This window comes from Delphinus delphis, chromosome 6 (genome assembly GCF_949987515.2).
Source record: "Delphinus delphis chromosome 6, mDelDel1.2, whole genome shotgun sequence".
In the NCBI taxonomy this organism is placed as follows: Eukaryota; Metazoa; Chordata; class Mammalia; order Artiodactyla; family Delphinidae; genus Delphinus; species Delphinus delphis.
Window position 1 is genome coordinate 24,178,098 of NC_082688.1, and position 15,229 is coordinate 24,193,326.

General features: G+C 40.5%; 1 protein-coding gene across 3 annotated transcripts in view; it reads left to right on the plus strand.

Annotated features, from left to right (window-relative positions):
- The window catches only part of TMEM245 (transmembrane protein 245), a 103,541-nt gene that overhangs the window by 56,258 nt on the left and 32,054 nt on the right, over window positions 1-15,229 (plus strand). For all 3 annotated transcript variants that reach the window (XR_009519814.1, XM_060014363.1, XM_060014365.1), the window contains exons 10-13: window positions 7,224-7,322; window positions 9,705-9,836; window positions 13,766-13,888; window positions 14,017-14,162. Coding sequence is in view for 2 of the 3 variants with exons in the window: in XM_060014363.1 (XP_059870346.1) it covers window positions 7,224-7,322; window positions 9,705-9,836; window positions 13,766-13,888; window positions 14,017-14,162 (500 nt within the window). In the remaining variant the exon portion in view is untranslated. The remainder of the gene's footprint in view (window positions 1-7,223; window positions 7,323-9,704; window positions 9,837-13,765; window positions 13,889-14,016; window positions 14,163-15,229) is intronic.

The following is a 15,229-nucleotide window of genomic DNA, read 5'->3' on the forward strand; positions in this document are numbered from 1 at the left end:
GAGAAGGAAAAGATCTACAAAAACAAACCCAAAACAATTAAGAAAATGGGAATAGGAACATACATATCGATAATTACCTTAAATGTAAATGGATTAAATGCTCCAACCAAAAGACATAGACTGGCTGAATGGATACAAAAACAAGACCTGTATATATCCTGTCTACAAGAAACCCACTTCAGACCTAGGGACACATACAGACTGAAAATGAGGGGATGGGAAAAGATATTCCATGCAAATGGAAATTGAAAGAAAGCTGGAATAGCAATTCTCGTATCAGAAAAAATAGACTTTAAAATAAAGACTGTTACAAGAAACAAAGAAGGACACTACATAATGATCAAGGGATCAATCCAAGAAGATATAATTATTGTAAATATCTATGCACCCAACATAGGAGCACCTCAATACTTAAGGCAAAAGCTAACAGCCTTAAAGGGGAAATTGACAGTAACACAATCATAGTAGGGGACTTTAACACCCCACTTTCACCAATGGACAGATCATCCAAAATGAAAATAAATAAGGAAACACAAGCTTTAAATGCAACATTAAACAAGATGGACTTAATTGATATTTATAGGACATTCCATCCAAAAACAACAGAATACACTTTTTTTAAACGTCTTTATTGGTGTATAATTGCTTTACAATGATGTGTTAGTTTCTGCTTTAAAACAAAGTGAATCAGTTATACATATACATATGTCCCCATATCTCTTCCCTCTTGCTTCTCCCGCCCTCCCACACTCCCAATCCCAGCCCTCTACATGGTCAGAAAGCACCAAGCTGATCTCCCTGTCCTATGCGGCTGCTTCCCACTAGCTATCTGTTTTACGTTTGGTAGTGTATATATTTCCATGCCACTCTCTCACTTTGTCCCAGCTTACCCTTCCCCCTCCCCATATCCTCAAGTCCCTTCTCTAGTAAGTCTACATCTTTATTCCCATTTTGCCCCTAGGTTCTTCGTGAACTTTTTTTTTTTTTTTTTTAGATTCCATATATATGTGTTAGCATACAGTATTTGTTTTTCTCTTTCTGATTTACTTCACCCTGAATGACAGTCTCTAGGTCCATCCACCTCACTACAAATAACTCCGTTTCATTTCTTTTTATGGCTGAGTAATATTCCATTGTATATATGTGCCACATCTTCTTTATCCATTCATCTGTTGATGGACTCTTAGGTTGCTTCCATGTCCTGGCTATTATAAATAGAGCTGCAGTGAACATTTTGGTTCATGACTCTTTCTGAATTATGGTTTTCTCAGGGTATATGCCCAGTAGTGGGATTGCTGGGTCGTATGGTAGTTCTATTTTTAGTTTTTTAAGGAACCTCCATACTGTCCTCCATAGTGGCTGTATCAATTTACATTCCCACCAACAATGCAAGAGGGTTCCCTTTTCTCCACACCCCCTCCAACATTTATTGTTTGTAGATTTTTTGATGATGGCCGTTCTGACCGGTGTGAGACGATACCTCATTGTAGTTTTGTTTGTTTGTTTGTTTTTGCAGTACGCGGGCCTCTCACTGTTGTGGCCTCTCCCGTTGTGGAGCACAGGCTCCGGATGTGCAGGCTCAGTGGCCAGGGCTCACTGGCCCAGCCGCTCCACGGCACATGGGATCTTCCCGGTCCGGGGCACGAACCCACGTCCCCTGCATTGGCAGGCGGACTCTCAACCACTGCACCACCAGGGAAGCCCCTCGTTGTAGTTTTGATTTGCATTTCTCTAATGATTAATGATGTTGAGCATTCTTTCATGTGCTTGTTGGCATTCTGTATATCTTCTTTGGAGAAATGTCTGTTTAGGTCTTCTGCCCATTTTTGGATTGGGTTGTTTGGTTTTTTGATATTGAGCTGCCTGAACTGCTTGTAAATTTTGGAGATTAATCTTTTGTCAGTTGCTTCCTTTGCAAATATTTTCTCCCATTCTGAGGGTTGTCTTTGGTCTTGTTTATGGTTTCCTTTGCTGTGCAAAAGATTTTAAGTTTCATTAGGTCCCATTTGTTTATTTTTGTTTTCATTTCCATTTCTCTAGGAGGTGGGTCAGGAAGGATCTTGCTGTGATTTATGTCATAGAGTGTTCTGCCTATGTTTTCCTCTAAGAGTTTGATGGTGTCTGGCCTTACATTTAGGTCTTTAATCCATTTTGAGTTTATTTTTGTGTATGGTGTTAGGCAGTGTTGTAATTTCATTCTTTTACGTGTAGCTGTCCAGTTTTCCTAGCACCACATATTGAAGAGGCTGTCTTTTCTCCATTGTATTTTCTTGCCTCCTTTATCAAAGATAAGGTGATCATATGTGCATGGGTTTATCTCTGGGCTTTCTATCCTGTTCCATTGATCTATATTTCTGTTTCTGTGCCAGTAGCATACTGTCTTGATTACGGTAGCTTTGTAGTATAGTCTGAGGTCAGGGAGCCTGATTCCTCCAGCTCCGTTTTTCATTCTCAAGATTGCCTTGGCTATTCGGGGTCTTTTGTGTTTCCATACAAATTGTGAAATTTTTTGTTCTAGTTCTGTGAAAAATGCCAGTGGTAGTTTGATAGGGATTGCATTGAATCTGTAGGTTGCTTTGGGTAATAGAGTCATTTTCACAATGTTAATTTTTCCAATCCAAGAACATGGTATATCTCTCCATCTATTTATATTATCTTTAATTTTTTTCATCAGTGTCTGATAACTTTCTGCATACAGGTCTTTTGTCTCCTTAGGTAGATTTATTCCTAGATATTTTATTCTTTTTGTTGCAGTGGTAAATGGGAGTGTTTTCTTAATTTCACTTTCAAATTTTTCATCATTAGTGTTCTTAAGTGCTCATGGAACATTCTCCAGGATAGATCATATCTTGGGTCAGAAATCAAGCCTTGGTGAATTTAAGAAAATTGAAATCATATCCAGTATCTTTTCCGACCACAACACTATGAGACTAGACATTGATTACAGGAAAAAAACTGTAAAAAATACAAACACATGGAGGCTAAACAAGACGCTACTAAATAAGCAAGAGATCACTGAAAAAATCAAAGAGGAAATCAAAAAATACCTAGAAACAAATGACAATGAAAACACGACGACCCAAAGCCAATGGGATGCAGCGAAAGCAGTTCTAAGAGGGAAGTTCATAGCAATACAATCCTACCTCAAGAAACAAGAAACATCTCAAGTAAACAACCTAAGCTTACACCTAAAGCATTAGCGAAAGAAGAACAAAACTCAGTGTTAGCAGAAGGAAAGAAAGTATAAAGATCAGATCAGAAATAAATGAAAAAGGAATGAAGGAAACAATAGCAAAGATGAATAAAACTAAAGCCTGGTTCTTTGAGAAGATAAACAAAATTGATAAACCATTAGCCGGACTCATCGAGAAAAAAATGAAGACTCAAATCAACAGAATTAGAAATGAAAAAGGAGAAGTAACAGCTGTACTGCAGAAATAAAAAGGATCATGAGAGACTACTACAAGCAACTATATGCCAATAAAATAGACAACATGGAAGAAATGGACAAATTCTTAGAAAAGCACAACCTTCCGAGACTGAACCAGGAAGAAATAGAAAATATAAACAGACCAATCACAAGCAATGAAATTGAGACTGTGATTAAAAATCTTCCAGCAAACAAAAGCCCAGGACCATATGGCTTCACAGGCAAATTCTATCAAACATTTATAGAAGAGCTAACACCTCTCCTTCTCAAAACTCTTCCAAAATATAGCAGAGGGTGGAACACTCCCAGACTCATTCTGTGAGGCCACCTTCACCCACATACCAAAACCAGACAAAGGTGTCACAAAAAAAGAAAACTACTGGCCAATATCATTGAAGAACATAGATGCAAAAATTCTCAACAAAATACTTGCAAACAGAATCCAACAGCACATTAAAAGGACCATCTACCGTGATCAAGTGGAGTTAATCCCAGGAATGCAAGGATTATTCATTATACACAAATCAATCAACGTGACACACCATATTAACAAATTGAAGAATAAAAACCATATGATAATTTCACAGATGCAGAAAAAGCTTTCGACAAAATTCAACACCCATTTATGATAAAATCTCTCCCGAAAGTAGGCATAGAGGGAACCTACCTAAACATAATAAAAGCCATATATGACAAACCCACAGCCACCATTGTTCTCAGTGGTGAGGAACTGAAACCACTTCCTCTAAGATCAGGAACAAGTCAAGGTTGCCCACTCTTACCGCTGTTATTGAACGTAATTTTGGAAGTTTTAGACACAGTAGTCAGAGAAGGAAAAGAAATAAAAGAAATCCAAATAGGAAAAGAAGAAGTAAAACTGACATTGTTTGCAGATGACATGATACTATACATAGAGCATTCTAAAGATGCTACCAGAAAACTACTAGAGCTAAACAATGAATTTGGTAAAATAGCAGGATTAATGTACAGAAATCTCTTGCATTCCTATACACTAATGATGAAAAATATGAAAGATAAATTAAGGAAACACTCCCATTTACCATTGTAACAAAAAGAATAAAATACCTAGGAATCTACCTAAGGAGGCAAAAGACCTGTATGCAGAGAACTATAAGACACTGATGAAAGAAATTAAAGATGATACAAACAGATGGAGAGATGTACCATGTTCTTGGATTGGAAGAATCAACATTGTGAAAATGACAGTGCTACCCAGAGCAATCTACAGATTCATCACAATCCCTATCAGACTACCAATGGCATTTTTCACAGAACTAGAACAAAAAATTGCACAATTTGTATGGAAACACAAAAGACCCCGAATAGCCAAGGCAATCTTGAGAATGAAAAACGGAGCTGGAGGAATCAGGCTCCCTGACCTCAGACTATACTACAAAGCTACGGTAATCAAGACATTATGGTACTGGCACAAAAACAGAAATATAGATCAATGGAACAGGATAGAAAGCCCAGAGATAAACCCATGTACATATGGTCACCTTATCTTTTTCTTTTTTTAAAATTTATTTATTTTTTATTTTTATTTTTGGCTGCGTTGGGTCTTTGTTGCTGTGCATGGGCTTTCTCTGGTTGTGGCGAGTGGGGGCTACTCTTCATTGCTGTGCGTGGGCTTCTCATTGCGGTGCCTTCTCTTGTTGCAGAGCACGGGCTCTAGGCCTGTGTCATACAACATCCTCACTTTAACTATCCTTTCTACTTGTATTCTCTTTATAAAATTTGTACCTAGAGATACTGCCCTGATACAACAAGAGAATAAGTAATGAGTGCATTTCCTATGTCCCTTCTCTGACGGCAAGAATGAAGAAGATGACAGCCAGTGCACAAACATGTCAGGCACTGTTCTAAATGCTGGCGAAAAGCAGTAAACCAGAAAGAGTTACAGCTCTCCTAGAGCCTTACATTCTGGGTGAAAGGAGACCAGCATTAAACGTGCAAACAAAAGTTTCAGATCTGAAAGTGCTGTGACCGGAGTAAACAGAGTGATGTGGTAGAGAGTAACTCCAAGTGATGCTTTAGCTAGAATGGCCAGAGAATGCCTCTGAGAAGGTAATGTTTTCACTAAGACTTGAGTGGTGAGAAGGAGGCAATTTATGAAGGTCTTCGAAAAGAATGTTTCAAGTTGAGGGCATAGAAAATTCAGAGGCCCTGAGATGGGAAGGAGCTTGAATGAGGGAAAGGAAGGTCACTGTGGCTGGAATAGGGGATGTGGTGATGAGACAAGCCTTGAGGTCATAAAGAACTTGGGGTTTTAATTTAGCTACAGAGGACTTTAAAACAGGGATATGACCAGATTTAGGATATTGAAAGCTCATCTTGGCTGCTTTATGGAGGAGTGGGCAAGAATGAAGAAGGCAGGGAGACCAATTGAAAGATTATTCTGATAGTCCAGGTGAGATGTTGACGAGTTGGACTAAGATCGCAGAAGTGGGAATTGAGAGAAATTGTCATATTTGGGATATGTTTTTGAGGTTGTCTTGACATGAATTGCTCATGGATTGGTTATGGAGTGCAAGGGAAGGAGGTTTTTGGTTTGTCCAACTAGAAGGATAGCTGTACACTTAGATGAAAAGAATTGGAGGTGGTAGTGCGGTGTAGGTGTTGCATGTAGATTGGTAATTCTGTTTTAGGGCATATTAAATATCTTCAGTAGAGATGCAGTCGGACATACATAGCTGGAGCTCAAGGGAGAGATCTGGGCTGTAGATGGAAGTTTGAATATCATATAGTACCCATGTGATTGGTAGAGATGAACTGTATTAGTTTTGGTAGGGCTGCCATAACAAAGTACCATGAACTTTGTGCTTCAACAACATAAATTAATTTTCTCACAATTCTAGAGGCTACAGGTCCAAGATCAAGGAGTCAGCAGAATTGGTTTCTTCTGAGGCCTCTTTCAGCTTGGCTTATAGATAGCCTTTGTCTTTACATGGTCTTTCCTCTATGTGTGTTTATGTCCTAATGTCCTCTTTTTTTTTTTTCTTGCGGTACGCGGGCCTCTCACTGTTGTGGCCTCTGCCGTTGCGGAGCACAGGCTCCGGACACGCAGGCTCAGCGGCCATGGCTCACCGGCTCAGCCGCTCTGCGGCATGTGGGATCTTCCCAGACCGGGGCACGAACCCGTGTCCCCTGCATCGGCAGGCAGACTCTCAATCACTGTGCCACTAGGGAAGCCCATGTCCTCTTTTTATAAGAACACAGTAATATTGAATTAGGACCTACCCCAATGATCTCATTTTAATTTGGTTACCTCCTTAAAGACCCTATCTGCAAATATAGTCACATTCTGAGGTACTGGCTGTTAGGACTTCAGCATAAGAATTTAGGGGCGGGGGACACAATTAAGCCCATAACATGGCCTAAGGGGAGAATATAACTAGAAGAGGACCAAAGGTAGATTCCTGCAGCACTTAAGCTTTTGAAGCTCAGAGAAGTAAGCTAGCAGAGAAGACTGAGGGCACTTAAGGTCAGAAAAGTCAGTAAGCATGGCTTAATTCTCTTAAAACCTAAAGAAGCTCTCTTAGAGACCTAAGAATAAAGGAAAGAAAAAAGAAGCAAAAAGGTGGGAGAGAGGAAATTTACTGGGGATATTGAGAAGTAGAGTTTAAGAAAAGAACATAATGTGGTTAGAGGCAATTAAATAGGCTGGAACATTTTAGTTTGATTTGGTACAAATATAAAGACCCAGCATGTATTAATTTTACTGAATTGTTGCCTGAAATATTAAACCAGATTATATCTGTATTTCTTCCAGCTTCATAAAATTCTTGGAGATAAGGTGAACAATACTGCCGTAATTGAAAAGCAGGTGCTAGAACTTTGGGACAGACTGTATCATTCTTGGTTTGTAAAGGTAAGTTATTTTAGCTAAGGATTTCAGTTGTAAACTAATAGTGTCCTTTTATTTTATGGACTCATTGACTAGGTAGGATTGTGTTAACATTGGGGTTTTATTTATTGACATTTTTAAGCTGCAAGTTCTTTTTTTTCTTTTACGGTATGCGGGCCTCTTACGTTGTGGCCTCTCCCATTGCGGAGCACAGGCTCAGCGGCCATGGCTCACAGGCCCAGCCGCTCCGCGGCATGTGGGATCTTCCCGGACCAGGGCACGAACCCGTGTCCCCTGCATCGGCAGGCGGACTCTCAACCACTGCGCCACCAGGGAAGCCCAAGCTGCAGGTGCTTAAACCTCAGGTCACTAAAAGTCAGCTTGAATTGATGATTAGTCTCCATGGCAGAACCCACCAGTCTCTGGTGTATCAGTATTCCATCCTCTGTTCATTACCATCAACAGCATCCCATCCTCTAGACCAGATTTGTACAGTAGAAATGTAATGAATGCAAGTCATACATGTTAATTTTTCTAGTGGCCACATTTAAAAAGAAAACTAGGACAGGTGAAATTAATTTTAATAATGTATTTTACTTAACCCAGTATACCGAATATATGTCATTTCCATATGGAATGAATAAAAAAATTTAATGAGGTTTTATAGATATATATATAATTTTTTCCATTTTTGGATTAGCCACATTTTAGGTACTCAGTAGCCATATGTGGGTAGTGGCTACTATTTGGGACAATACAGCTTCAGACTAAGAACTTTTCTCTTTGAGGAAGTGAAAATAGATCCAAAAGTTTAGAGAGATTTATTTTATTTTAAGTAAACCTTTAATGCTACTTGTGCTGATGTACTCCAATTTCAGAATTTATGACGAAAAATAGTATCATTTTTCATTAAATGTAAAAATGATGGTTTGAAAGCAGCTGGTTGTGCCAGGCTGTTCTGTACACTGCGTTGGCAAGGCCTGTGGGCCATTAGGAGCTGTGCTGTGGAAGATGCCCATCCAGGGGAAGGAGATAGAGTGGGGCAGAGTTCGTGGTTGGTTTTTCCCTGGGTTGATCTAAACAGAAGAGAAACATAAATAAATCTCTTAACTTGGGGTTTGGGGGTAGGAGGGCTTGATTTAAATTTGAATTTGTTGCTCAGTGACCTGTTTGGCATTGTGTACTCCTGCCCCAGGAGGAGTCGAAGGAACAGTGATGGTTTTTGTGGCTTTCCAAAACTGGGAGTTAAAACTAACTGGGCGGGCTTCCCTGGTGGTGCAGTGGTTGAGAGTCTGCTTGCCGATGCAGGGGACACGGGTTCATGCCCCGGTCCGGGAAGATCCCACATGCCACGGAGCAGCTGGGTCTGTGAGCCATGGCCGCTGAGCCTGCGCGTCTGGAGCCTGTGCTCCGCAACGGGAGAGGCCACAACAGTGAGAGGCCCGTGTACCGCAAAAAAAAAAAAAAAACTAACTGGGGGATCTCTGGGTAGATATCTGCTGAAGAGCCAGACTATTGGAAAGGTTGTATCCACTTCTTCTGCTGACTCTGGGGCTTCTTCTTACAGACAAACAGCTTTTACTGTCCCTCACCCCCTTTGAGCTTCGCTTATGGGCCAGGGTGGTCAGTGTTTTAAAAGCATAGGTTTGTAAGTGGGTAAGTGCATTGCTTTCTTTACCTGTTTTACTAGGATCTAATGTCTTCATTGCATAATGAAGGCAGGCATCACAGTGCTGTTTGAAAAAAGTGCGAGAATGGAAACACAAGAATGTTAAGAATCTACTTCTATTTCTAAATTTTAACCTTACCAGTCACTTTGTTTATACATCACATCACTCTTTCAAATCTGTTATTCCTGCATTTCTGCCAATGTAATTCTCTTCCAGATAGACAAGCTACATTCCCCCCGACCCTTGTTTTCCCCTGTTTTATTGAGATATGATTGACATATAACATTATATTGGTTTTAGCTGTACTTTTTCATATTTCCTCTCTGCTTCCTTTAGCGTGTATGGAGGAGTAATAAGAGAGATGAGCAAAGGAGGAAAAAAGCAAAACTGGGAGACCAAGAGAAAGGTTAGAGGGGCTAAAAGGGAAAAATAAGATGGAAGTATCTGCTGCGTTCCTGTTCAGTTGAACATACTGACGAGTAAAGTGTGTTCATGAACGTACTTAGAAGGGAAGCTTTTAAGCTAGAATGAGACACAGTAACTAGAATGTAAACAGAAAAATATATTTCAGGTCTTTCGGTGGAGTTCTTTGTTGATTTCTTAAATAATAAAAAGTTTTTCACCTTTGTGCACTTACTAAATTGCTCAAGTGGACCTAAAACAAAATAGGCTATTTTTACCTCCTATTCTTTAGGTTAAGATGGAGATTTCATGTCTGAACTGTTCTATTCCATAGAATGTAACGCACTCTGGAAGGCTCAAAGGACACAAGATGCACATAAGTCGTCAGAATAGCTGGCTGGGAGACATTCTGGACTGGCAGGATATCGCTTCCTTTGTCCATGAGAACATTGAGACATTTCTTTCGGTAAGAAATAGTATTTATAGTTAAACTGGACTTAGAAACAAAAACAGAAACTCTAATTCCCAGTTTTCTTCACACACTGAAAGGCCTTTCGGTACCCTGTTTTTAATGCCATGACATTTACAGTTTGGAGAGTTCGAAATGCACTAGAAAGATGTCCAAAAGCCATAGGCCTCAGGTGTAACTCCCTGATGCCTCCTCTGTGGTTGAAGAGTAACCAAGAGATGCTGACTCAGGTAGCACACGTAATGCTGTGGCTCTCAGATTCTGAGATGGTATCCTTGTCCCCTAGGCTGACCAGAATGTTCCCAGTTGGACCACTAGAGAGGGAGCCACCTTTGGTGGGTGAAGCCCTTTGGCAGATGGAAATATGGTTCCAGTCACATTAGAGAGACTGGATGTTTAAAGGCTTCGCTTATTATCATCCCACCTGTCCTTCCCTCATGCACCACCCACCTCTGCCTTGTTTACCAAAGGATCAAAGGCAGCAAGGAACAGCTTGCCGTGTTGCCAAGTTTCAGCGACTATTCTTCATTCCATAGCCTACTTTGTGAGGTATCTTGGTCTGTGGCTTTTCACAGAGATGAGGAGACTTCTCTTGTGAATAAACGTGTAACTCTCATCATGTTAATAAAAGTGGAGGTTTGCTGTGCTAGATATTTTTAAAATTTAATTTTTATCAAAATAATAGATGACCATAGCTTAAAGGTCAAAAATGTTTTAAGGTTTTTAATAAAAAATAGCAGTGACCCTGCTCTGTGCTTCCCCACTTCAGTCTCATTCTCCAAAAAGAGCTCTCAATTCTTTTAGCTTTCTCTGTGTGTTTACCTCTAAATTTCTTAAATAATGTTTATGCTGCTCTTTCTTGGTTTTACAATATTATCTTTTGGCTTCCTAACATGGAAGATGAAGATACAAGTCCCTCAGTGCTTCCTTACAGCTCCCTTGGGGTTTTCTTACGACTCCTTTGGTCCCTTCACCCAGTCCCTTCACCCATCCCTGCACTCACATTTTCCCTTTCTCCCAATGGCCTAATGTAGCTACAACAGTTTGAAATTACATCTAGAAATTCATGTCCTTCAATTCTAAGAATGTTGTTTTTGATAATCCCTTCCCTCTGTTTTCTGTAGTCCAGTGGCTCTCAGATTTTGGTGTGAGGACTCCAAAGAGCTTTTGCTGATGTAGGTTCTATTGATACTTATTGTATTAGCAGTTAAAACTGAGAACTTTAGGGCTTCCCTGGTGGCGCAGTGGTTGAGAGTCCGCCTGCCGATGCAGGGGACATGGGTTCGTGCCCCGGTCCGGGAGGATCCCACATGCCGCGGAGCGGCTGTGCCCGTGAGCCATGGCCGCTGAGCCTGCGCGTCCGGAGCCTGCTCATCCGGAGCCTGTGCTCTGCAATGGGAGAGGCCACAACAGTGAGAGGCCCGCGTACTGCAAAACAACAACAACAACAACAAAAAAAACTGAGAACTTTAAAAATATTTATCAATTCACTAAAAAATAACGTTACTTGTTGACATGAAGGGCATGCTTGTTATGTCTGAAAAATAACCATTTTCCAAAACAAAAAAAATGATTTAGTGTGAAGAGTGGCTTTCTTTACATTTTTGCAAACCTGTTTAATTTTGCAAACCTGATATTTGTTTCTGCATTCAGTCTGTTGGAATATGTTGTTTTGGTTGAAGTATATGAGGAAATCTAGCCTCACACAGATATGTAGCTGGAAAAGAGGGTAGTCTTTTAATAACCTTTTCAGATCATCGTGACTATTCTTTGATACTACGCCAAAACTCAACAAATGGTATTTCTTAAAGGTTAGTTGCAGTGTAGAATTTGAAACCGTATCAGTGAACTTTTTCTACTCCCCTATATTAAGGTCCCTTGATCTATCTTGGCTAGGAATGGATCTTCTACCCTTACATGATTTTGTAATGTGCACTGGTCAATTGGAATATTGGTTCACTAATATCTAATTCTAAATATTGACACGTTTTGTTATACAGTATTAAAAAAAGTTACATTCTTTAATATCACCACCTATCTCATCAGAACAAATTTTAAGAAACTGTCAAGGTCAGACCTTGATTGAACTTTCTGGTTTTATAATACCCAGCATCTCTTTCTTCTTTTCTGAACCTTTCTTCCTAATCCCTTTGAGTACATAGAAAAGTTACTAGATTGTTAGTGACTACCAGTCTACAATTAATGTATTCAGTTAATTTCTTAAGAATTACCACAGAGTATTTCCTATCAGTATGACCCAGAAACTATTTAAAAAATTTTTTTGATAAAAATTCCAAAGTGACTGAATTCCCCAAAAGAATGTTTGTAAAAATCACAAGTAAGGGCATTGTTGGTTTGTTTCTTAGAATCAGTGGCAGTATTCATTCATTCTTTATCCCATAAGGTCAAACAGTCAATCATGCATATTTTTGTAGGCATCATGAAGCATTTTCAAGATTTTATGTAAGGAGTTATTGTAAATGAAACTAGCCTGCCAAAGCCCTCTTATGAAGGCTGAGCTGAGGTTTGCAAGAAATGCTGAGGACAACAAAATATGCCTTTATAAGTGGTACATTTGAGGTAGGAAAGGAATGGATAGGCCTTTCATGGAGGAGATGGTATAACTTGAGCATATGACAAAAAACAGAACTTCTCTTTTGGAAAGGGCAGCAAAATAAAACCAGCCGTTAGGAGTTCTGGTCCTAGGTCTAGTTCCGCTTATTAGCTTCATGCCCTTGGGCAAGTTTTTAAAAATCTCTGAGCTTCGGTTTGTATATCTGTAAAATAAAGATGATATCATCTACATTGCTTCCCTCGCTGCATTGCTGTGAGGTTTATGCGAGCATTTTGAAAACTATAATGGAAGGTGTTTTTCTGATCATCTTGCTTCCTTGTTTTTCATTAAGAGGAAGGATAGTCCTCTTGGGGAGAATAATAGAACAGACATTATCATATGGGACTTTAAGTTCATGAAGAGATAGGAAATATCTATAACACACCTACGTGAAAACACGTGTGTTATAGATATTATACATCTTCTTTCAGTAATATTTAACATGTATTAACATCTGGTTTTAGTGAATTTGCAGGTGATGGATCAGATGAACTCAGTAGGTCTTGATATAGGGTCATTATCTGTCTGAGGAAAGGTTTTCAGCTGCAGAGCTCTGACCCCATCTGTTCATTTCTTTTATTGTGACTTTAGTGAAGTCATTGAAGTGACGCTTTTGTGTTTGTTGTTGGTTCTAAGTTGAAGATGGCCAGTCGGTGGGGGAGGTATAGCTAATCAGACTAATGTTAGAATTTCTTGACCTGTGCTTCTGGTCCTACAAGCTACATACAACTACAGGTTGCATTCTGGCATATTCTCCTGTAGGTATTTTTTCTATGTGTGCCATTTTCATAGTTATAATCATGCTATAAATAAGCTTTTTTGTCCTGTTCTTTAAACTTAGCATTGTATCACAAAATATTTTTCTGTGTTATAATAGAGATTTTTTTTTTTTGCGGTACGCAGGCCTCTCACCGTTGTGGCCTCTCCCGTCGCGGAGCACAGGCTCTGGACGCGCAGGCTCAGCGGCCATGGCTCACGGGCCCAGCCGCTCCATGGCATGTGGGATCTTCCCGGATGGGGGCACGAACCCGTGTCCCCTGCATCGGCAGGCAGACTCTCAACCACTGCGCCACCAGGGAAGCCCAATAGAGATGTTTTAATGGCTGCCTGTTATTATTTGTAGTACATTCACCATAATTTACTTAACCATTTTCCTTACTAATCAACATTCAAATGTTTTCAGATAAAATAATACTCAGTTCTTGTTGTTTCAGTTTATGGTAGTAAAACACTCCATGAGAGCACACTAGACAGCTGTAGAAACTTCTTTCCTGAGGATGAGTTCTCATATTTAGCCTTCCCTCCTCGCCAGATCTTAGAGTCCCTGTGGATCGTGATGAGCCGGAATGTGAGCCTGCTCTTCACCACTGTCACCACGCTCCTGGCCATCCTCTTCTACAGCGGGACTGCCCTCCTCAACTTTGTTCTGTCTCTGGTATGTACACACAGATGAGTACGTGTCACACTCCTTCTGCAGTAAAGCATATTCTTGGTTCCATTTATATTTCCTTCCTGTAGTTTCCAAATGTGATATTTTAGGAGGTACTGTCCTTTGTTTTGCAGATAATTTTCCTGACCACACTATTTTATCTGTTAAGTTCCAGTGATGAGTACTACAAGCCAGTGAAGTGGGTGATAAGCCTGACACCACTATCTCAGCCAGGTCCTTCTTCTAATATTATTGGCCAGTCTGTGGAAGAAGCTATCAGGTAGGGAAAAGATTTATGCTGTTCTTACTTCCTTCAGAAACTGCTCTCCATGAGAGGCCCATTTTTCTGTCTTGAGCCTTCCTGGTAACATTCAGTGCTAAGCTATTGAGGGACGCTGGTATTTTCAAATTTTTTTTTTTTTTTTTTTTGCGGTACGTGGGCCTCTCACTGTTGTGGCCTCTCCCGTTGCGGAGCACAGGCTCCGGACGCGCAGGCTCAGCAGCCATGGCTCACAGGCCCAGCCGCTCCGCGGCATGTGGGATCTTCCTGGACCGGGACACGAACCTGTGTCCCCTGCATCGGCAGGCGGACTCTCAACCACTGTGCCACCAGGGAAGCCCCTGGTATTTTCAGATTTTTAACATCTCCTTTGAGAGGATAATGTAAAACAGTTTTAATATCTTACTGTCAAGCCTGTGATGTACAAAGGTCTAATGGCCTGTCCCCAGGCCCTTGCTGCAGCTTCTAATCGTCACATAATTTGCTCGGGAGAAGCCCCTCCTGCACCCTGCACCACACATACACCTCAGCTTCTCTCAGAACCCTCCTTGTATTCTCAGGAATTCTAGCTTTGCTTGGGGAGGAGAGTAGGTGGCCTTCCTGTTTCTTCCTCTGTCGCTCTGCAGCCAGGCTGTGTCCTCTGCAGAGGGTAGTTTGGATACCGGAAATGCAAAATTTGGGGTTATTTCCAAGTCACGCGCTCTGTGTGTATCGCAGGTTCCAGCCAGAAATTTCCATCATGTCTTCTGGGGTCTATGTATTGCAGGCTTGATTTCTGAATGAGATGATTCTTCAGCTTTTATTCTTCATATCCTCTTTCCAAGTCACTGATGCCTTTTTCTTTTTCCTCTTCATCATGTCAGGTAGGGAGAGGCCTTTTGCAGCCTTGTCTCAGCTCCTTCCCAAAACTTTGTCCCTCATTGCTCTAACTCATTAATAAGACTCTACTTCATTTTGACTTCTTACGAATAGCTACTCAAATGAAATCCTCATGTTATCCATTAGAGCTCCTTTTTCTAATAAGCTGTTAGGTGGTCTAAAGCTTCTCTTGAATAGTGAATCTTTGG